Source organism: Fukomys damarensis, unplaced genomic scaffold (genome assembly GCF_012274545.1).
Source record: "Fukomys damarensis isolate Sample0158 unplaced genomic scaffold, DMR_v1.0_HiC HiC_scaffold_16, whole genome shotgun sequence".
Classification (NCBI taxonomy): Eukaryota; Metazoa; Chordata; class Mammalia; order Rodentia; family Bathyergidae; genus Fukomys; species Fukomys damarensis.
The window spans coordinates 65,309,726-65,331,775 of NW_022900928.1; the positions used below are offsets into that span (position 1 = coordinate 65,309,726).

Here is a 22,050-nt window from a genome sequence, read left to right on the forward strand (position 1 = left end):
ACTGAGTTGATGAGAAATAGATCAGGCTCCCACTCATAGCTCTGGGGTGGACCACTGGCCACAATTTGGAGGCAAGGCTGAGGACAAGATGGCCTAGGAGGAGGAAGCACCACCCATCATTTTTGGTAGGACAAGACCAGGTGGTTAATTTTCTCCTTTTTTTGTTCTTGAAAGAACCAATCACTTTCATTCATTCCATATGTCAGTTGTTTCTCCTGAACTCTGCCCTCTAGCCAGACAGGAGGACTAGATCTGGATCACTGTGGTGATTGCTCCTGATTGGGAGAGTGCTACTGGATTCAAGTCAGCTCAGCATTAGCCCTCCCTGTGTGGGGAGTCTTCTGTCTGTGAGTATGCAGCATGGCTGGTCTGGGCTACCCCAGCTCCAGGAAGCACAGGCCCAACTAAACTCTGGGAGGAAGTCTGCCAGGGGGCCATGTTCCCCTTCATGGCCAGGTTGTATGGAGATATAGGTTCAACCACTCTCTAGTGACCAGTCTCCCTGTGGTGCTACTGCTGGGGCCTAGGGTTAGAGGAGCAAAGGTAGAAAATGGAGATAAGACTTTTTCTTACCTATTGCTTGAGTCAGGGATGCAAGTCTGGCTCTGAGTGTCTATTTTGTACTGTTAAAAGACCTGGGTTCAATTTCTGGCTGCTATTTACCAGTGGGCATCTTTGCGATTCTTTTCTCCAGGCCCTTCTTTCCTTATTTGTACAATGAAGCTGAAAACCTGTCATACTTAGAGGATTTGTGAAATGACCCATGTCAGGTACCCTGGAGGAAGTGCTTGATAAACTGCTGAGGGCTGTGGAAATGCAAGTTGTTATACATCTTGTGCTTGAATGCTTCAAGGACAGGGTGCTCACCACCACATAAAGTAGCTGCTCATTCTGCCATTAGGTAGCTCAGAGCTACTTCTTACGAAGTCCTCTTACTGCCCTGAACTCACACAGAAAACAGAAACAGTTCTTGTCTTTTCAGCCTCATCTAGTGGAGAAAGCCAGTCCTGGGGCCACAACAGCATTCACTGGGCTGTAGTCTGAAGGAGGGTGGGTGGGGACAGCACCTGGGCCTCCCCTCTCTCAGGAGCCTCCTCCTGGGGAGGGAGAAAGGAGGCTGCTGCATGGTGGCAGCTGGGTCACAGACTGATACCTCTGTGGTTTACCACTTAGACCTTCTGTGCTTTAGACAAGGGACCATCCAGAGAGAGCCTGGTATCTTCTTCTGAGGGTGGATCATGACTGTTCCCCTTGCCTCAGCCCCTGGCGCTTGGCAGGCTGTGAAGTGCACAGTAGGCCTCCATGAGCAATAGGCTTTCCTCTACTGTGAGGCTGTCTGCAATTCTCCATCTGCTGCTGTAAGGACAAATTTTATTTATTGCCCTTTGCCGTGCACGGTCTCCTAATTAATTTGGCTCGATCCGCTAAAAGAACGTCCACCAGCCTTAAATAAGTACAAAAGGGAAAGTTTATTGAAGGATATGCGCATACAGAAAACAAAAGTAAGAATGGAGAGGACAAAGAAAGAGAGTCCTCTAACAGCAAGAGGGACTCTATCCGGGAAATTACCCTTAGGCTCTCTGGCAACAACACCGGAATGTTGGAGGAATTAGGTTCAACACTCGCAACACAGCATGGGTCTCTTCAGCAGTCCCTTCGGCTACAGGTCTCAATCCCGGGTGTAAGACAGCAGCAGCAGCCTGGGCTAGGTGGGCTGTTTATATAGCTCTCTAGACATAGGTAGTAAAACTACCTGTACTTTTGGTGCGGAAAAAGGTGAATGTGCTTGCAGTCACGTCCCAACCGGCCCTGGCCAGGGGTCCGGGAGGGGCGGAATGCATCACATTCCTTATCTTGATGTTAAGAACATCTGGTCTTTTTTAACAAAGTCCTTCCTGCTTTTTTCCAGGGAACTGGCCAGGTATCCAGGGAAAAAAGAGGTGAACTAGTGATTATGCGCCTTAGAGAGCCGAAAGCCTTAACCCAAGCCTTTCCAACTTAAAGTTTTAACTTTTCTTACAGCTGCCTGAGCCCTTTCCCTTAGGCTCCTGCTGCCTGCTGTTCTGTGCCCTGCAATGTCTATCTTGCACAGCAGCCTTTCATGTGCACTGGAATCCAATTTAGAGGGGAAGGAGAGGTGGCATGGGGGAAGATGCTTCAACCTGGAATATCAAGGGAGGATTTCCAGAGAGAGCCAAGTTCCCCTTCATCTTCTGTATAAGTTAAAAGGATGCCAACTATTATAAACTCCCAAATATCAGTGACTTTTAACATGTTAAAAGTTTATTTCTTGAGCACATAAAGTCTAATTGGCATTGGTGGGGTAGAAAGGCCTGTGCTCTGAACAGACGTACAGGAACCCAGTTGACAGTGGCTCTGCCATCTTCAACAAGTGGCTGCCAAGCTCACTTTGAGCATCAACATCCATCTGGGAGGAGAACAGAGAGTGGCTAGGAAGAGGTTTATGAGCCAGGCCTGAGAGTAGCATGTACTACTTCTGCCATATTTCACTGGCCCATGCTCAGTCTCAAGACCTTGTGCAGAAGTCAGGAGGCCTGAAATGATAATGGTGTAGGGCAGCCACTTCTCAGCAACAACTGTGTACTGTGGAATGGAGCATAAGCATGAGGCATTATTGAACAGCTACCCATCTCTGATGTCTTCCCTAGCCCCAGGCTTTCCTCCTTAGGCCTCTGCCAGTTTGTATCCACATCACTGAGCCAAAGGCCCTTCGCATCTCTGGGGCCTAGCTCAGTGCCAGACCATCCGAAGTGCTCTGTGGTATTCAGTGATTCACTGAATAACTAATACTTACATATCATCTTGCTTGTTAAAAATACAGATGTGTGCTGGAAAGTAGTTCAGAAGTTACTTAAAAAGTTAAAATTGTCATGTAATTCAGCAAATGTACATCAGGGTATAAACTCCAAAGAATTGAAAACGGACTCAAACAGATACTTACATACTCATGCTCACAGCAGCGTTAGTATAAAAGGCAAACGATGGAAACAAACCAAATGTCCATCAACTGATGAATGGATGAACAAAGTGTGGAAAATGTGAGATATTATTTATCCTTAAACAGAAATTTGATATATGCTACAATCTGGTTCAAGATTGAAGCTGTGGTAAGTAAAACAAGCCAGATACACAAGGACAAATATGGTATGGCTACAGTCATATAAGGTGTTTAGGCAAATTCATGGAGACAGAGTAAGACAGGGATTTACAGAGGCTGGAGGGGAGGAGGTGGCGGGTGTTCATGGCACAGTTATGGGAGGGTACTGAGTTATGAGGGTACAAATTCTGTTTGGGATGATGAAAAGCTTCTGGAAATGGATAGTGGTGTGGTTACACAATAAGATGAGAGTACTTAATGCTGCTGACTTTTACATCTAAAAATAGTTAAACTGAGCTGGGTGTGGTGATGCATGCCTATTATCCAGTATTCTGGGAGACTGAAGCTGGAGGATCGAAAGTCCAAGCCCAACCTGAGAAATTCAGTGATTCACTAAAACTCTGACTCAGAATAAAAAGTGAGAAAAGGGCTGGTGATTAGCTTAGTGCAAAGGCCCTAGATTCAATCCCCGGTACTGAAAAAATATTAATGGTAGGTGTCTTTTACCACAATAAAAATACAAACTCATGCCGAGAAATTCTGATTCAGTTAGGATTGGTGAGATCTGGGCTTCTGTATTTTTTTTTTTTTTTTTGTACCAGGGATCGAACTCAGGTCCTTGCACTTGCAAGGCAGGCCACTGAACCGCTGAGCTAAATCCCCAGCCCCTGGGCTTCTGTATTTTAAAATAAGCCCCTCAGATGGATGTGACTATATAGCTAAGCTTCAGAACCCAGTCACCATCTAGCTCTGGTAGTTGGCAGACAGAGGGGACAAAGTTTTAATGTGCATGTGGGTCCGCCGGGGATGTTGCTAAAATGCATCTTCTGATTCAGTGAGGCGAGGCTGGGGTGAGGTCTGGGATTTTACATTTCTTACAAGCTTCTTGTGATGCCGGTGCTGTGGCCTGTGGACCACACTTTGAGGATCAAGGCTCTCAAAGTGGCATTATCTGTGGTGGATAAACAAACTAGAGATTTGGAAAAGGGCAAGCAGATGTTTAAGGTGATTGCTCCAGATGAAGAGTTCGGTGGTGACAAGCTGGACATTAATGATGATGTAGGGACAATTAGAGGGGTGTAGGCGGGGCATTAGGGCACAACTGAGGTGGCTGACAGTTGTGAACTTACTGCGTGCTGATGTTACACAATGTGCTTGAGGAAACTAGCTAGCTCTTATGAAATTATTACATGTATTCACTATGTGCCTCTTAGCCCCTGACCTTTATCTCACTCAAAATGGAGACTACAACCCTGGTTGGCCTGGAGTACACCAATCAGTGAAACAGTTATTTTTAGACCCCCACCAGAGGCTTTAATGAGTGGCTTCAGGGCATGGTTCAGAAAGGTGAGCTTCTGGATTACTTAAAGGACATATCAAGGTTTCAAGGTTCAAGGGTCATTAGCAAATAAAACAACTGGATTTTTCACAAGAATGAATTTCCAGACCTTGTGTTAAAAAATATATATATGATTAATGCATATTAAGCAAACAGTATAATGGTTTCCTTGTGACATTTTCATTCATGTGTATAATATACTTTGATTGCATCTACCCTTCCTGTTACCCTCTCTTATTCTTCTCCGTATTTCTGTGGCCCCCTTCCTCTTCCCAAATAATTCCCTCTTCCATTTTTTTTTTGTTTTGTTTTTTAAAGACAGGGTCTCACCATGTATCTCATGTAGCCTTGAACTCACTAGGTAGCCTAGGCTGGCCTTGGAACTTGCAGCGATTCTCCTGCCTCCCACATGCTGGGATTACAGGTATGCACCACAACTCCTGGCCCCTCTTCCATTTTCATGTCTTTTTTTTTTTTTCATTCCAAATGTGAGAGAAAATTTATGATACTTGTCTTTCTGTGACTGGCTTATTTTGCTTAACATGATGATGTTCTCTAGTTCCATCCATTTTTTCTGTAAACAACATAATTTCATTCTTCTCTGTAACTGAATAATACTCCATTTTGTATACATACCACATTTTCTTTATCTATTCATGCACTGATGGGATGTATGCTGATTTTATAACTTGGCCATTGTGAATTGTGCTTCCAAAACATGGGTGTGTAGGGACCTCTAAAGCATGTTGACTTTGATTTGTTTGGGTGTATACCCAAGAATGGTATGACTGAATCTTATGGTAGCTCTATTTTTAATTTCTTGAGGAATCTCCATACTGATTTCCATAATGGCTGTACAAATTTACATTCCCACTAACAGTTTTTAAGAATAACCTTGCCAGAATTTATTTTTTGTTTCCTTGGTAATAGTCATTCTGACTAGAGTGAGGTAGAGTCTCAATGTAGTTTTGATTTTCATTTCCCCAGTGACTGAAGATGTTGGGCATTTTTTCATATAATGATTGGTCATTTGTACATCTTTTGAGAAGTATCTGTTTGGTGTATTTGCACATTTGTTGATTGGCTTACTTATTCTTTTGGCATTAAATTTTTGAATTCTTTATGTATGAATATTAATACTCTGTCAAATGAATAGCAAGCAAAGATTTTTCTCTCATTTTATAGACTGTCTTTATTCTGTTCATTGTTTCCTGTGACATACAGAAGCTTTTAAATTTGATGTAATCCTACTTGTCAACTCTTGCTATTGTTTTCTGAGCTGGTGGAGTCCTGATCAGAAAAGTGTTGCCCGTACCAATATTTTGAAGTGTTTCTTCTGTATTTTTCTCTAGTAGTTTCAAACTTTCTGCTCTACATTAAGTTTTTTAATTCCTTTTGAGTTGATTTTTAAACAGGCGAGATAGTGATCTAATTTCAATCTTCTACAGATGGCTGTCTTGGTTTCCCAGGACCTTTTGTTGAGGAGACTGTCTTTTCTCCATTGTGTGTTTTTAGCACTTTTTTCAGAGAGCTGTGATGCATGGATTCATCCCTGCGGCCTCTGTTCTATTCTGTTGGTCTCTGTGTATTTTTATGTCAACACCATGCCATTTTTGTTACAATAGTTCTATAGTATATTTTGAAATCAGATGTTGTGATGTCTCCAGCATTGTTCTTTTTGCTTAGGATCGCTTTGTTATTTGGGATCTTTTGTGCTTCCATATGACTTTTAGGATTGTTTTTTCTACTTCTGCAAAGAATGTCATTGGTATTTTGATGGAAGTTGCATTGAATTTGCAGATCACTTTCAGTAGTGTGGCATTTAAAAAGTATTAATTCTCTCAATCCATGATCAAGGGATGTCATCCCATCATCTAGGGACTTCTCCAATTTCTTTTTTAGCGTTTCATAATTTTAATTGTAGAGTTCATTCACTTGCTTGGTTAGATTTATTTCTAGGTATTTTATTTTCTGAGACTATTGTGAATGGGATTGTTTTCCTGATTTTTTTTCTGAGAAAGTTCACTACTAATGTATAGGAAAGCTGCCGATTTTTGCATCTTGTTTTTTTTTATCCTGATATTTTGCTGAATTAGTTTATCAATTGAGAGAATTTTGGTGGACTCTTTAGGGTTTTCTAGGTATAGAATCATATAAGATGGAGATACTTTGACTTTCTCTTTTTCTATTTGTATCCCTTTTGTTTCTTACCTGGTACACCTGAGTAATATGGTAGTCAAGGAATGAGTCATTCATGAGTTTAGGTTTCATCTCTATCTCTCCTTGCTCCTCTAACTTTGGATAAGTTAGTGACTCCTGAAAGCCCCAGGAAATCAGGAAATCAGGAAATCATGAAGCACTTTTCCCAAATCTATACTGAAGTTAGAAGAGGCAACATAAGGAATGGGCTCTGCTCAGCATTTGATGCAGCGGATAGGGCTCCACAGTGTATTTTCGTGATGGTGCTTCCTTTGCAACCTTTAGGTGGGTGGCTCTGTCTTCTTCCTCATCTGGCTTCTAAGGAATTATTCACTCCCTTGTGATAACTGCAGTTGACTCTGATTCCTACTTGTTTCCCCAGTGTCCACCATGCAGGGGTGTGGCTGAGGGATCACTCAAATTCTAAGTAGAATTCCCAAATTTGATCATTGTGCTTGCGGTTTCAGAGGTGACCTACAGACGGCACTTGCAGCACTGGGAGGCACCCTGTCCACTCACAGAAGGGGTGGAAGCAGGGCTCGCACCTGGAACACGGGGCCTTGGTTCTCAGAATGCAGTGCTGGTCCTCCAGGTGGATTCTGGGTGTAGAAGCTGAGGTGGGTATTTTCTAATGAGCCTAGGAGTCAGCATGGAGTTCAAAATCTCTGTCCCTCTGCCCTCACAGTGCCCACCTCTCTTACCTGGTAATGCATTTATTCATGGGCAGAATCCTGCATATGCTAGGTGCTCAAACAATGTTTGTGGATTAGACTGTTGTTTAGAAGGTGCTTCTATTAAAGTTTGTGCATTACTGTGGACCATGCTGGCAAGCGTCACCTGCCTGCATACTGCACAGATTCCTCCCTCCTGTTCCTGTCTGGTGTCTCCTTCCTTGTTCTTTTGTTACCTGGAGGGGAGAACAGGTCCCACACTCACCATCCTTATAGATTCCTGATCCATAACTCAGGCTCAATTTGGGGTGCTCAATTGAGGAACCCCCTTTGTACCAAAGGCTTGGCTGAGGTGGTGGGGGGACCCCTAAACCAGGCCTGTGGGTCTTTGCTAGTCTCATGTTGAAGGTCATTACCCCTCCTCTGTCTTTCCAAACCTTTGTGTCCATGGAGGCCCAACTCCCAGGCCATCCTGTGATGCCCTCTGCCCTATCACCTGCCACACACCTTCAGCCCTGCCTGCTTCTTCATGTGGATGCCTTTCTTTCCACCTGGCACTCTGGTTGTGGACTCCTCCAAACTGGCAAGATACCTGGTCCACCTTCCTGCTGGATTCTTTTGGGTGAACCCTTTCCACTCCTCTGACCTCCTCTTTCCTTCTTCCTCTGGCCTTGCCTTGCCCTAACAGCCCAGAGCCTTGCCCCTGGCCTGATCCCCACAGGACATAAAATCTCTCCCTCCCATCCCTAATTTGTAGGCACAGAACTGTTCACTAGTGTTTTTACATAGACATGTCTCCTGGCTGCTCTGTGCTGTCCTGGATGAGAGAGCCCAGGAGACTCCCCTCCCCTAGGGGTCCTCAGTGCTCTGACCAAGGTGGCCTCACTTCATGAGCTACAGCTTCTTTCGATTTACAGATAAAGCAACTGGCTCAGAGGGGTTTATGCTGGCTGAATGCTGCAGAGCTGGTCCCCCTTAGGGTGCTCAGTGGATGAACCTTAGCTAACTGAAAGCCTTTTACAAAGCTTCAAGTGCTGAGCCAAAGCCCAGGCCTGGTACAAAAGTCTCTCTGCCCTCCCCACTGACACTTGCCAGATGGGAAAAAAGCCACCACGTAGAAACATAACCTTTATTGCACACGGCGCTGGGTCTTTTTTCATAGAAAAAGGTATTAACACATAAGCATCTGCAAATTGAAGCAACTCCTGGTTTTCTTGGAACAGTAAAATCGCATGCAGTGTCTCTGAGTTGGGATTTTGGTCTTTGTCAAAACCACCTAGATTTGGGGGTGAGTAGGAGGGGAACAATTGCTGTCTTTGTGCCTCTGTCTTGAAAGAAAGTGTGAGAAATATATTGATATATAGATTTTCGGTGTGTTCTCTCTATATATGTATATATCTCTGCACACGTATTTTGTGGGGTGGGGGATTCGACTTGTATGGTCAAGTTCTTTGTGCCCTGGCTTCATGGAGAAGAAGAAAATAGTTTCATTTGTACAAAAGAGTTCTATGTACAAGTGTTCATGACTTGGGGTTTTTGTTGTCATTGTTGTTGTTGTTGGTTGGTTTTTGTCTGTCGGTTTAATATAAATAATGCAGGAAACGGCCGAGCTGGTGTGTGAGGCCTGACGGTGCAGAAGTCCAAGCATGGGGCTGCTCTTCTCAAGGTGCCCTACACCAGGGTGTAGGATTTGGAGTAGGCCCCGGGCCCCTGCTTCTGAGACCGCCCTACCCCTGATGTGCTCATCTCAAGGAGTGAGTCCCTGGAGCCCCCCATTTTGGTGTGTGGGCCCCCCGCCCTAGGAGGCTCAGTGCTGGGGGCTGGAGGGGCAGTGCTGGGGGGAGCAGGGGGCTCAGCAGGGGTAGGGCCGGGTGCTGGGGGGGCTGTGCCAGCTGGGGGAGCTGGCATGGCCAGAGTCCTCTGAGGTAAGGTGGCTGTGGCGGTGGCAGTGGTGGGCCCTGGGTGTGGGAGGCCCAAGGGCTTGCTGGCAGGGTCCAGGGTCAGGTGTCGAGCCTGGGGGTGGTAGGTTCGAGCCAGGTTCCGGATGGAGGCCTCTCGGGGTGGGACCACAGGGCAGGGCTCACGCCCATCTGCTTTCCGGAAGAAGGCCTCTGACTTGGGGTACAAGGGAAGATTGCAGTAGTCACCTGGAATTGCAGAGGCAGAGGGTGTTAGGGACAGAGGCCTAGGGAATCTGCTCATTCACACCCACCCCCAACCAGGTACCTGACCTCTCTGAGCCTTACTTTCCTTCTCTGTGAAATGGGGATGGTCTTGTTTCTCTACATTATTTTTAAAGGAGATGAAGTATGTACAGTGCTTTGAAACCGTGGCCTGCACATGTAGTAGTGGCTCAATAAATTGATATTGGTGTTCACCTTCTGGTGGTGGAGAGTTCACCACTGCTAAAGACAAGGAATCCCTAACACCTTTTCCTTACCCTGCAGAGGAAAGGACCATCACTCCTTGTCACTTGCCCTAGCGGGCCTGACTGTGCTCCCAAGGGCTCACCAGCATGACCTCCCCTTTCCCAGGGCAGTCTTCAGATGCCCAGTCAGCTACATGTCCCCACCCTATCCCTCTTCTCCTGGTGGGATGTTTCTCCTTTCTGGAGCTATCTCCACATGCCATGCTTTTGAGGCCTCCACACCCACTCCCTTTGCTCTGTGAGCTCCTGGGCTGCAGAAGTGCCTCTATTACTTGGCCATGTCTGGCCCTGTCCTTACCTTACCTTATCTCATTTAATCCACACAACTGCCCAGATTGGGTCATGCCTGCCTCTACTGTACAAGTGAGGTTCAGGGAGACTAAATCATCTGCCCAAATTTGCATATCCAAACGGTGGAGGCCATGAGTCACCCGAGTCCTTGTATTCTGATTTACTCTAGCTCTTCTCCAAATGACCCAGAGCCCTCCTGCCCTGCCTCAGTATGGCCAGTGCCAGGCGGACCAGAATGTGCACTGCACACTCCAATGCCGTGTGTGCTGATGGCTGTCCTGGTCCCAGGCCAGACACCACACCATGAGTTATGACTACTGTGTGCTGAGCTACTAGGCTTGCTCCTTTGTGTTTGAGTTAAATTCAACCAGCACTGACCAGAGACCACTGGGTAGCTGACCCCATAAGGGGATCTTTATCTTGTGGAAAGATTAAGGAAATGACCACTGCTTAATGAGACCCTCTGTTAAGGTTAATATGTAGATGTCCCCAGAAGCCTCATGTACTGATAGGTGGGGCTTTTAGAAGGCGATTGGATTATGGGGCTTATAGCTGATTGGTTAAGAGGTGGCATCTGGTTACTGGGCACGTGTCCTGGAAGGGTGTATCTCTCTCCCTGGCTCCTCCCTTCTCTCTCTGCTTCCTGTCTGTCACGCTGTGAGCAGCTCTGCTTCACCATGCCCCTCTGTCATGCTCTCCTGTCTTGGAGCCAGCCGACTATGGAGTGAAACATGAGTCAAAAAAACCTCTCCTCCTTTAAGTTGTAGGTGTCAGGTGTTTTGTCCTAGCAAGGAGAAAAATGACCAAGACATCTCCAAGCAACAGTTGGGAATCTAATTTCTAAGGCTTAACGTGACAATGCGAAGTAGACAGTATCCTTTGCATTTTATAAATTAAGAGAAAATTAAGGCCAGAGAAATGAAATGACTTGCCCAAGGCCAGAGAGATATTAAGAAGTTGAGCCAGGATGATGTGCTCCCAAGTCCTTGCTCGTGGTATAACCCCGAACCAACAAGGAGCCAAGCTGGGCTGGTGGGATCAAGGTGCTGGTAGGACAAGATCTAGCTGAGGCTCCCGGGGACAGAGAAAGAGAGGTAGTCTGGACACTCACTCTTATTGGCCCGGTGAGGGATGGGCACAGCCACGTTTTTGCCCCGGTCAGCATCTTGGGGCTTGGGTGGGGAGGCGGTAAAGCGGCAGATGCCAGGCTCTGAGGGTGTGCTCATGGACGTCATGCTGTCGGCGTTCTCGTTGGTGCCTGTGGTCATCTGGTCAGAGGAACTGTCTGAGATAAAGCACTCGGTGATCTCAAACTTGGCGTGCTGCAGCTGTTCCTCCAGCTTGGCATGCTCATAGGCCCGGGCCAGCTCCTCGTAGGTGGAAGAGGCACTCTCGGTGGACACCATACTGTTCCGTCCTTTGTCTGGGGAAGGGAAGGTGAGGGGTTAAGGGGAGAGATCCTGCTCTTCTGTGAGGGTGGCAGTGGTGGCCTAAGTGGGCTCATTGGCTAATGAAGGGCAGAACATTTTTCTTTTTTTTTTTTTTTTTTTTTTTTTTGAGATAGGGTCTCGCTATGTGGTTCAGGCTGGCCTTGAGCTCACTAGCCTCGGCTTGCTTCAAATTGGTGGTGATCCTTCTCCCTCAGCCTCCCAAGCGCTGGAATTACAGGCATGCATTCCTGGCTCATTTTTCATTCTTGACAATAAACAGTTACTCCCTAGAATACTCAGTGTTTTCTCCAACAAATATCCTGTGCACCATTTTCTCTGACAATTTTTGGGTAGAGCTTTTAACATCTTTGACCAAGTAGAGCTCAGTGAGGGCAATTATTTTTGTCTCAGCCACACCATGTGTTATGGACCACTGGAAATGAAAACGACTTGGACTTTACTAGTTGGGAGGAAGCAGTTGGGAAAAATGGAAGAGATGAATACCAGGGAACTGGAGGAGGGTGGGCAGGCTGCAGGTGGGGCCCTAGGCACACCTGTGTCTTGGGACAGGCTGGCACTGTAGCTGTCACTCTCGGTGACGGTGACACCATGCTGGGAGCCCACGGTGCGCCAGTCGGAGGTGAGGGTGCGGGCAGGTGTGGAAGCCTGACACTTTGTCAAGGTCCATTGGCTTGAGTACCGGTTCCGGGTGCTATGGGCTGACTTCACATTCTTCCTGGACACTGGATCTGCATGGAGGGAAGCAAGAGACAAGGCGCTTGGGCCTGGACAGCTGGCACTTAGTGTAAAAGGTAGAGAGGAGTGAGGGTGGGGCAGAAGCACCCCGGGAAATGTGAACATGCTGCCACTCCTGACCCCAGGTCCCCAGAGGAAGAGGGCAACAGAGGCCAGACCCGAGGCTGTGGACAGGGTCCTTGTCCTCCCTACCCAGCCCATCTTTTCCTCCTGCCTCCATCCACTCCTTTCAACGATAACAAATGTCCCGCTGTGGCACATGTGCTGTAGGTTCACCACTACTGCCCTAAGGTCCTTCGATGTATTCTGTCCTTGTGTCTAGAGTCACAGTGTTCTAGACAGAAGGCCCCCAAAGACCAAGGATATGCAGACCTTGCTCAAAATTTCTAGGCGTGGAAACTGAGGCACAGAGTGATAAAGTTGGTGATATGCCCAATCTGTAATCAGACTCTTAATCTTTGTGCCGTTCCTATGCTCCATTCTATTCTGCCCCCTCTTCACCCTTTTCTTTTCCTTTTGTCACCTCTGCCCCGTGGTGTGCCCCACACCCCTCTTGCGAGGAAAGGGCTGTCTCCCTGGGGATAGTGCATACTGGTTCCCGGCCGGATGTCAGACATATCAATGAGGGGTCCCGTGCTCTGGATGAGGGCGGGATGATGCAGAGAGACACCAGTACAGAAGCTCTGTGGGTTCACAGCTTGGCTGAACTCAGCATCCGTCACAGGGATGGTGGCCTTGTCGTCTCCTAGAGGAAGACGGGAAATTATGAGGCATTCTCACCAAATGTCTCTTTACTCCCTAAATTTCTCTTTGCCTTTATCCAGTGCTGAGTACCCAAAAGGCCAGTGATTCTCCCCATTGGATGGAGAGGAAAGAGCCCCTGAGAGAAGCTGCAGTGGTGCCAGGGATGCTGAGTTGTGGTGGGGCTACTACTAGACCCGAGGCACTGGGTGAGCTGGTGGATGCCCTCTGTGGGCTGTGGCCTGGGGAGGTGCGCCTAGACTGGGACAGAGAGCGTGTACACTTGTCACTCACCAATCTGCTTGATGCCTTCCTTGTCCTCGATGAGCAGCTGGACCCTGGGGATGTCAATGTGTAGCCGGGGGCCCTGAGGGGGCCCTTTGACAGGGGTGTCAAAGCTTCGGTTGTTCTTGCTATTGGAAGGAGAGGAGATGGGTGATTCAGCAGCCATAAAGGATTAGGGGAGAGGGCCTTGCAGGACAATGGGATCTTAGAAGCCTATTCCAAGACTCCTTTTCTGGAAGTAGAACAGGAGAGGTACACAGAGGGAGGCTCCTGGCTCCCGTGCAGGGGAGAAGGGTGAGGGATGAGAGAAGAAACAGCTATGTAATACTCACCTTATTAACATTTCTGCCAAACTCTTTGCATCTGCAAAACAGTAAAGAGAGAGGGCTGGATAAGAATGGAGTTTGAGTGGGATGACAATTGGAAGATGCAGGAAAGAAGTGGGAGAATTCTCTAAAATGGGAATGGTCTCTTAAGAAGCAGAGGGAGAAGTGTAAGGACCTTCAAAACAGCCCAAATCATGGTGAAGTTTCACTCTTCCCAGTTCAGGGTTGGGCTCAAGTCCACTTTTCTTTCCTCAGATTTTCATCTAATAAAAGAGGCCTGTCTCAAAGGATGGGGGTGGAATAAGTACTCCATCACTTTGTGAACTGACTTTAATTAAACAGGACACCATAACAGGCTGGAAATACGCATCATTGAAGGATCTATGCTCAGTTATTTTTTGGGGAGAGGAAAAAGTGGGGAATGAGTTTAGATGACTAAACTCTCATATCAAGCGAGAGGCTTCATCCCTTCTTGTAGTGTACGGATTCTGATTCTTAAAAGTGCATGAACAGATTTGGAAGTCTCAGAGGGGCCTGGAATATGATTAGGATTCTCAGATTGTGATACTGGAAGAATTAAGGAGCTTACTTAATCAACTAGAACCCTGATATCTGCTAATGATTTGTCAGAGTAAATCTTGATAACTGTATGCATGCATACAACCATCCAACCATCCAACCACCTAACCTTCCATCTATCCAGCCATACACCCAACCATCCACCCATTCGTCTACCCACCAAACCAAACATTCATCCATCATCTACCCATTAAATCATTCAGCCATCCAACTATTTAATCACCCATCCAACTATCTGTCTACCTGTCCCTCCAACCATGCATTCAACACCCATCTAACTATCCTTCTATTTATATGTCAAGTCTTCCATCCAACCACCTGTATCATCATCTAACCACCCATTACTCCAAAATTCATCCAATTATCCCACTATTCCAACACTCTTTTTCCATCTATACATATTACCCATCAAAATATCTATCTATGCATCCAACCACCTAGCCATCTATACTCCAGGCTTTTATCCATCATCCATCATCCATCCATCCATCCATCGGTACAAGCATCTAATGACTTATCTATTTAGTCATCTGACCACTCACCTTAGGGAGAATTAATAATTTTTACTCTGTGCTACTATTTCCCTGGCTTCTCACATTAGACTGTGAACTCTAAAGGCATGACCTGTCCCTTCTTCATTCTTCTTTATATCTTTAATGTCTGGCACCAGACTCAGTAAATGTTTTCCAAATGAGTGAACAAACATTTCTGAAGCAACTAGTAGGTGTCAGATACTGCATTAGGTGCTGGGAAAATTAGGTCCACTTATGGCAGACTGTAGTATTACATGTTGGAAAAGAGAATGATATTCAAAGCACTTAACAGTTGATGTGGCATAGAACCTGCCCATTCAGAACCAAGCAGGTCCTAGAGATGTGTAATTTGCCAATGTCAGCCCTGTTTGGTGCAGGCACAGAGACTTGGAGGCACAGAGAAGAAAACAACTAAGCAGGCTTCAGGAGATTTGAGTGGCAGTTCTTCCTTTAGAAGGACTCTGGCACTCTCTTGCCTGGATGGTGCATGAGCCACTGACGAGTGGCCTGAGTGGCTGAGAGTCAGTACCCTTTCCTGCAAAGCCCAGGGGAAACGCCCCCACCTCGGAGCCGCTTCAGCCTCTTCTCCTTCCTCTTCTTGCGTACAATGAAGAGCAGTGCCACCCCTAGCGTGGCCAGGATGACTGGGCAGCCAATTGTGAACAGCTTCTTCACGTCATCCCCTTCCCCTTGAGCAGACTTGATAGGTGGGATGGTGCCTGAATGGGAGCAAAGAAGGGAGTCAGGTGCCCCTAATGAGCCAAGTCTATGTAAGGAGTCCCATGGATGGGGAACCCCTGTGACTTTTCTTGCTGACTCCGGTCTCCGAGCTCCACCTCATGGCACAGACAGCCCTGACCCTCCCCTCTGCTCCCCCAAATTCTTGTTCCATTAGAACGACCATGGACAGTTTAGTTGTGTAGTTGTTATACTGTACTATTTTAATCTTTTCCCGGTACTATTTTAAAGTTGAAATCTCTCAAAGTCAAGTTTCCTGCCTGTTGGGTTTCATTATTAATTGGAGAGGGTGAATTGATGGGCTTAAATTCCCACATCCAGCTAGGAATGGGACTGGGGGTAACAAGGGGAGAAGAGCAGTAGGGGGCAGCCAGGGCAGTGGAACTTTATTCTCTTCCTCAGATGGGGACTAAAACTATTCCTGCATTCTCTTCCTGCTTCCTCCTCTTCTGGGCAAGTCTGCTAACTTTGGGTGCCCATGGGGAGGAAATGATAAGCTCTGCTGCCGATCCTTGCATATTTTCTCAGCTCTGCTTAAGAGTTATCTGCTTCATGAAACCTTCATTATTGGGCCCATTTCTCAACACTGCTTTAATTCTGTTTCCTTAACACATATGCAGACTTGTTTACCTTGTGACAGTGGGGCCCTAAGAATTCAGCCATCTATGTTGCTTTAATGGACCTGTATGTGTGTGAGGTATCCCTACATGGTAGATATCAGTTAGGTGTTCCTCAAATATTAATCCATGTGCTTGTCTACATTTCTGACTTCTTGCATTTGGATTGGAGCACGTGACTAATTTGAACACAGTTTCACTAGAGCGTGAAAAGAAGTGATGAGTGCCAACCCTTGGGTAAGGAAGTATGAAGCAGTGTGCCTTTTCTCTCTTTTGGAGGGATCTTGAAGGCTCCATGTTCAAGATGGTGTGGCTAAAATGTGGCAGCTAGCCAGCCTCGGACGATTTTAAGAAAATCAACAAAAAGCTCGTGTTTGTTCTTGCAGCATAGGCTGTCCCATCCTGGTGAATGAATATACATTGTTAGCAGAGTTCTCAGAGGCCAGGGCATCAGCTCTGTCCCTACCTCCTCTCCCTCACCATCTCTTTGAAGCAATGGCAAGCAAGGACTGCACCTCTGAAGATGCCTCATCTTTAGGGTTACTGACCTTTGACTGGCTGTCTGTACTGGCCGCCTGGGCATCTGTCCACTTACCTGTCTGCTGTCAGACTGCTGCTCTCTGCCTGCCAGCCCCTCTCCCTGGTTGTATCCCTGCTTGTTTTCCTACTTGTCTATCTGTGTGTCTGCCACCCTGTGCCCTCCTGCCCATCCCAACTCACTGCCATCGTAGTCCAGGGTGGCGAACTGGGCGGTCTCGTTGCCGCAGCCGGCGCTGTTGCAAGCCCTCATGCGCAGCTCGTACCACGTGGCCTCTCGCAGTTCAGTGAGAAACACCTCTGCCGAGTTGTTGGCCCGGAGGCCCTGCCAGGCCCAGGTCCCTTTGGGCCGGTACTCCAGCACAATGGCTGTGATGGGGCAGCCCCCGTTGTTCCAGCCCTGCAGGTTAAGCCGAGCATGTGTAGAGTTGATGTGGGTGAAGAGGTGTTGGTCTTTGCTGAAGGAGGGCTCTGGGGGCCGGAGGGAGAAGAGAGGTTAGAGAGCCTGAGCAGGAAGGGAGCATTTATCCGGGCTGGGAAGGATTCCTCTGGGGCAGCGGGGACTGCTGAGGCTCCAAGGGTCAGCACTTGGCACAGGTGGAATGGGTTTGTACCAAGGAGCGGAAGAGGAGGAGGAGGAGGAGGAGGAGGAGGAGGAGAGGAAGAAGAGAGAATGAAAGGAATGACAGAGGGAGTCCTCAGCCCTGAAAGATGAGAAGTGGGGAAGGAGGAAGAGGAGCGCCACCCTTCTGTCCCTCCTGGCAGGGAAGTGGAACCAGTTTTCTTGGTGATAATTCCGTTACCAGGATGCTCTAGTGATGGGAGCGAGGCTGAGTGTCTCCCTGTCAGCCCCCCATGTGTCTGAGTCCCTGCACCTCCTGCCAGCCACGCCTCTCCCCCATGGCCCACACCCCAGCCCTTCCCTCCATCCCTACCCTGACCCTGGCCTCACCCCGCCCGTGGGTCTTGGCCTCGATGATCTCGCTGATGCGCCCAGAGCCCACACTGTTCTTGGCTGCCAGCTTCACCTTGTACCACGTGCCACACTTGAGGCTGTCCAGCTTGAAGGAGCGCTCGCCGGAGCTGATGAACACGTCCTTCCACTCCTCACTGTTATCCACTGAGTACTGCAGCACGAAACCTGCAGGACCAGCTTGGCTCAGGCCTGGACAGGGCCGGGCAGTGGGGGCCCAACTTGGGTTTCCCACTGCGCTTGCTTGGTGGGGTCAGGACTGCAGATAGCAGCAGGGTGGGATCATTGACCATTGGCAGGGCATACGCAAATCACAGGCAAATCTAGAGGACCTTGGGTCCAGCCCTGAGGGAGTGCACTGCTCTCTCCTTAGCTCTAATGTTAGGATTTAGCAGAAAACAATAGGTGTGCAGCCTAAGAGGGAGCTTGCATAAACTCTTAGTTCTGAATCGGAGTCTCCCTTAGTAGCTGATCACCTGGTAGTTTGTTAGAAGTGTAGATTCTCAGGGCCACCTCAGACCTGCTGAGCAAGAAGCTGCATATTTACGAGACCTTTGGTGATTCATACACACATTCAAGTTTGAGAAGCATTGATCTAGTGCGTTTGTCTACTTTGACAGATGGGGAAACTGAGGCCCAGAGAGGAAAACTTCAGGCCTGCCCAACTCCCGGGGGGTAAGGGGGCAAGTGCACCCTCCATGTATTTGAGTAGTGTCTTTGTGTCAGAATTTTCCCTTCACCCCCAGTCATTTCCCAGGTGTTATGGGGAAAAGCGATAGTGCTGGATGAAGACCCTCCTCTGCCCCAGGACCCCAGATTCCTTTCCTTCCTCTCTCCTCATCCAGGCCCCTCCTCACCTCGGATGGAGCTGCCCCCATTGTCACCAGGAATCCAGGTCAGGGTGATGGACGAAGCGGAGGTTTTGGAGACAGTGAGGCGGGGCTGATCCGGGGGAACTGTGAGGAAAGTCATGGCCCTCAGCAGGGGGAAGACCCTGGTGCTGGGGCCCGGAGACCCATGACAGGAAATCCCTGGTTCTTCCATGCTCCTTCTCCCCAGTCTTCCTGTCTCCTGTCCATTCCTCATCTGTTTCAAGGTCTGCCCCCCACTTTAGGGTTTGGTTTCCTGCCTTCACTAACCCTCTCTCACATGATGTAATTCCTACTCTTTCTCTATCCCTGCCCATGGAGCCACCTCCTCTTGGGGTCTCACCTTGCACCAGAAGGTTGACGATGATGGTGTCGAAGCCACCGGTGTTGGTGGCTGTGCAGGTATAGTAGCCAGAGTCCTCCGCCTTCACAGCGCGCAGCAGCAGGGTGCCGTTCGTGTGGATGAGCCGGTGCCCATCCATAGACACGGGGATGGCAGAGTCCTCGCTGCTGGGCAAAGGAGCAGTGGAGGATGGGGCCCCTTGTCCTGGGACCCTCCCTGGTGTGGGGGCAAATAAACTCGGAGTGGGAAGAGGCATGCTGGGGGACTCTGGATTCCTGGGGTTGTGCTCAGCTCTTCCTGGGAGTCTTCGGCAACACTGCCTCCCGCCACCCGGGGAAGGGAGATCCTGGCCTGGCAGGGGGAGCCCCCAGGCCAGCCCACTGTGAGAGCAGGGCCAGGAGGGGAGCCAGGCAGCCGGCACAAAGGACACCTTAGACTCTCCTCTGTGGCCTGAGGCATACCTGTCCTTGGTCCACTTCACAGTGGGTGCTGGATCTCCCACCGAATTGCAAGGCAGTCGGACGTCCTTCATCCAGGGTGTCGTCACAGTGCCCCCGAATGAGATGATCTTTGCTGGGGCTATGGGAAAGACAGCGGGAGGGCCACTCCAATCTACTGTATAGCTCTCCCCGGCCCCCTTCCATAGGGCTCCTCAGACTTACAATTCGAGTCAAGAGAGGTTTTGGATAAAACCCTGGCTGCATTGGTGGAGGCAGCCCTGAAGAACAGGTGGTGACAAGATGGGGCCAGCGTGCAGGCTGGAGGAGATGTGTGGTAGAGGGAAGGAGATTAGAGCTCATGACAAAGACTGATAGGACCCAAGGTTAGACTAGTTTTTTTTTTTTTTTGAGACAAAGTCTCTCTATGTAGTTGAGGCTGGCCTTGAACTCACTGTGTAGCCCAGACTGGCCCTGACTTCACGAGGATACTCCTGCCTCAGCCTCCCAAGTGCTGGGGTTACAAGTATGTACCATTATACCAAGCTGGACTAGTTCTGATGGGGGAGGTGAAGATGACTCCCCAGGACTCTGGCTGGGCCTTCTAGATGGAGACAGAGCCCTCGGAGGCAAGGACACAGCAGAAAGGTCGCTTTGGCAGGTAAGGCTGGAAGACTCCACCTCACACTGACCCTGCTGTGCATGTGGGGCCCGCAGGGAGGGGGACATCTGGGATGAAGCTGAGTCTACATGTTCTGCATGTGTGCATGTGTGTGTGTGTGTGGGGGGGGGCGTTGTTAGGTAGTAGCTGGGAGAGGAGACAGGGCAAGAGGAAGGGCCCAGAGCCAAGTGGAGAAGCCAATTGCTTGGCTCCAGCCTTGGGTCAGAGGTTGAGGCCTTAGAAATGTCATTCCTTTCAAAAGTCAGGGTATGGGCATGCCATACTCATGCCCAGGCTAAGGATTTGGGGAGCACATACTAGGAAGTTCTTATGCCAACCCAGAGCATGCTAGGCATGTGGGTCATGGTGGAGACCCTCTGCCCACAGCATCCCACACAGCAGGGTGCTCTCTTTGGTGCCGGTGGTGCACCCTGCTGCGGCTTCCCCATCCCCAAGGATCTGGGCACTGGGACATCGGCTCAGCACTGAGGGGTGGTGATGGTGCCTCCTCTTCTTTCAACGTAAGAGGAGGGTTTGGGGCAGGCTGTGCACGAGCAGGCAGTCAGGCTGGCTGCAGCCTGCTGTGTAGCTTTTCAGGAGTCAGGGGGCAGTAGAGGCTCAGTCTTGGTGGATGCAGGCAGAAGGCAGGACAGAGGCGAATGGCCAGCTCCTTACAGCTGGGTCAAGGTGGAGGGGAGAAATAGGGTTCTGGAAGGGAGCTTCTGCCCATCTGCCCCAGCCTTAAGCTTCTCACCCTTGCCGGCAGGCTCGATGGTGACTTTCTCGCTGCTGTTGCCCCGGCCAGCAGAGGTGACGGCTGCCACCCACAGCAGGTACTGCTGCCCCCGGTTCAGGTGGGCGATCCGGTAGAACAGCTGCTCTGGACTGGTCTCATACTCGCTAGGAGCCTGTGGGGTAGGGCAAAGTGGGCCTAAGAAGCAAAGCCCAGGCTCTTGGCCTCTAACCTGTTCCCTTCTGCAATGCCCTGGGCTGGAGGAGGGGATGGCAGCTTCTAGAGGAGGCAGGATTGTGTTCAGTTTGTCTTTTCCAAGTTTTGGACCGTCACTGTCTGGCATTTGTACAGGCTGTGGCAGCATTGCTGGGACAACCTCAGTTTATCTCTCTGAGTGATGCTGGCTCTGGCTGCTGTGGTACCAGGCCAGGTAATGTGAATATTTTGGGTGAGATGGGAAAAAGGAGCATGCGGGACAGAGAGTCATGGAAAAATGGTGAGAAAAGAAAGAGTTTCTGAGAAGAAGCTAAATTACTGCTTTTGCCTTATTAGAGCTGTAGACAGGGGCTCGCAGCCTGTCTCTGGTTCAGAGTCACCTCCCAGCCCTGCCATCTAATGATACTCCTTCCTTCTGCAAGAAGAGGTGGGAGAGGTGCTGTGAGAGCTTTACTGGGCAGCACTTTATTAATGATTATTAGTGGTATAGATCACCATATATATTTGTAGGTTACATAAATCTATAAATTTTTTTAAACCAAATGACAGTTTTGACAAGTTGCCAACAAAACAATATCAGATCCCAGTGGTTTTACCAGTTGCTTTGATGAAAAGATTATGTTGCCTTGGAAACCAGAGGCTCAGATATTGAAATGAATTTGAGAAGGAGCTTTTGATAAGCGCTAGTTTGCAGACCTCCTGTCAGCCTCTTCCCAGTACAGGCGGGATGGGGCTGACTTTCATTTTATTTTATTTTTTGGTCAGCCGCAGGGAAAGGAGAAGAGGACAGCACCAGAGCCCCTTTGAAATCAGGGTGGAAGTCCAAGGAGGGGCAGCAGCCCCAGGAGCAGATGGGGGTCCTTGAGGCCAGAGGGAGCTAATGATTAGTTATCTCTGTAGTTGTGGGTTCTTGCTTGTGCATGTGCGCATGTACATACACACACACACACACACACACACACACACACACATATGCTCAGGGATATGCATGAGAGGAGGGACAGACTTCCAGACAGGTATGGGGTCAGAGAGGGACATTCTCCATGTCCACAGGAGGCTGGGGAAACCAACAACTTACAGGAGAAAACATCATTCTGGGCCCAAGCCATCTGCACGGGAATGTGGGAGAAGGAGTAGGCATCTTCCGCCATACACACTAAGCTCTCTAGTAGACTCCTCCTCCTGCCTTCTTCATGGGGGTCTAGCCTTGAATCTAGGCCTGCTGGGGAC

At 48.7% G+C, this 22,050-nt stretch overlaps 1 protein-coding gene across 4 annotated transcripts in view; it reads right to left on the bottom strand.

The window, feature by feature from the left end:
* Window positions 1–8,201: 8,201 nt before the first annotated feature.
* The window catches only part of Dscaml1 (DS cell adhesion molecule like 1), a 299,015-nt gene continuing 285,166 nt past the window's right edge, over window positions 8,202–22,050 (bottom strand). For 2 of the 4 annotated variants that reach the window (XM_033764362.1, XM_033764363.1), the window contains 13 exons: window positions 20,626–20,779; window positions 19,235–19,352; window positions 18,774–18,940; window positions 18,419–18,517; window positions 17,541–17,729; window positions 16,772–17,059; window positions 15,260–15,415; window positions 13,591–13,621; window positions 13,268–13,386; window positions 12,825–12,977; window positions 12,031–12,225; window positions 11,158–11,469; window positions 8,202–9,474 (listed from right to left, as the gene is read on the bottom strand). In XM_033764362.1, the coding sequence (XP_033620253.1) occupies window positions 8,999–9,474; window positions 11,158–11,469; window positions 12,031–12,225; window positions 12,825–12,977; window positions 13,268–13,386; window positions 13,591–13,621; window positions 15,260–15,415; window positions 16,772–17,059; window positions 17,541–17,729; window positions 18,419–18,517; window positions 18,774–18,940; window positions 19,235–19,352; window positions 20,626–20,779 (2,457 nt within the window). In that variant the 3' untranslated portion in view covers window positions 8,202–8,998. The remainder of the gene's footprint in view (window positions 9,475–11,157; window positions 11,470–12,030; window positions 12,226–12,824; window positions 12,978–13,267; window positions 13,387–13,590; window positions 13,622–15,259; window positions 15,416–16,771; window positions 17,060–17,540; window positions 17,730–18,418; window positions 18,518–18,773; window positions 18,941–19,234; window positions 19,353–20,625; window positions 20,780–22,050) is intronic. The other 2 variants (XM_010629475.3, XM_033764364.1) reach the window with 2 other exon arrangements.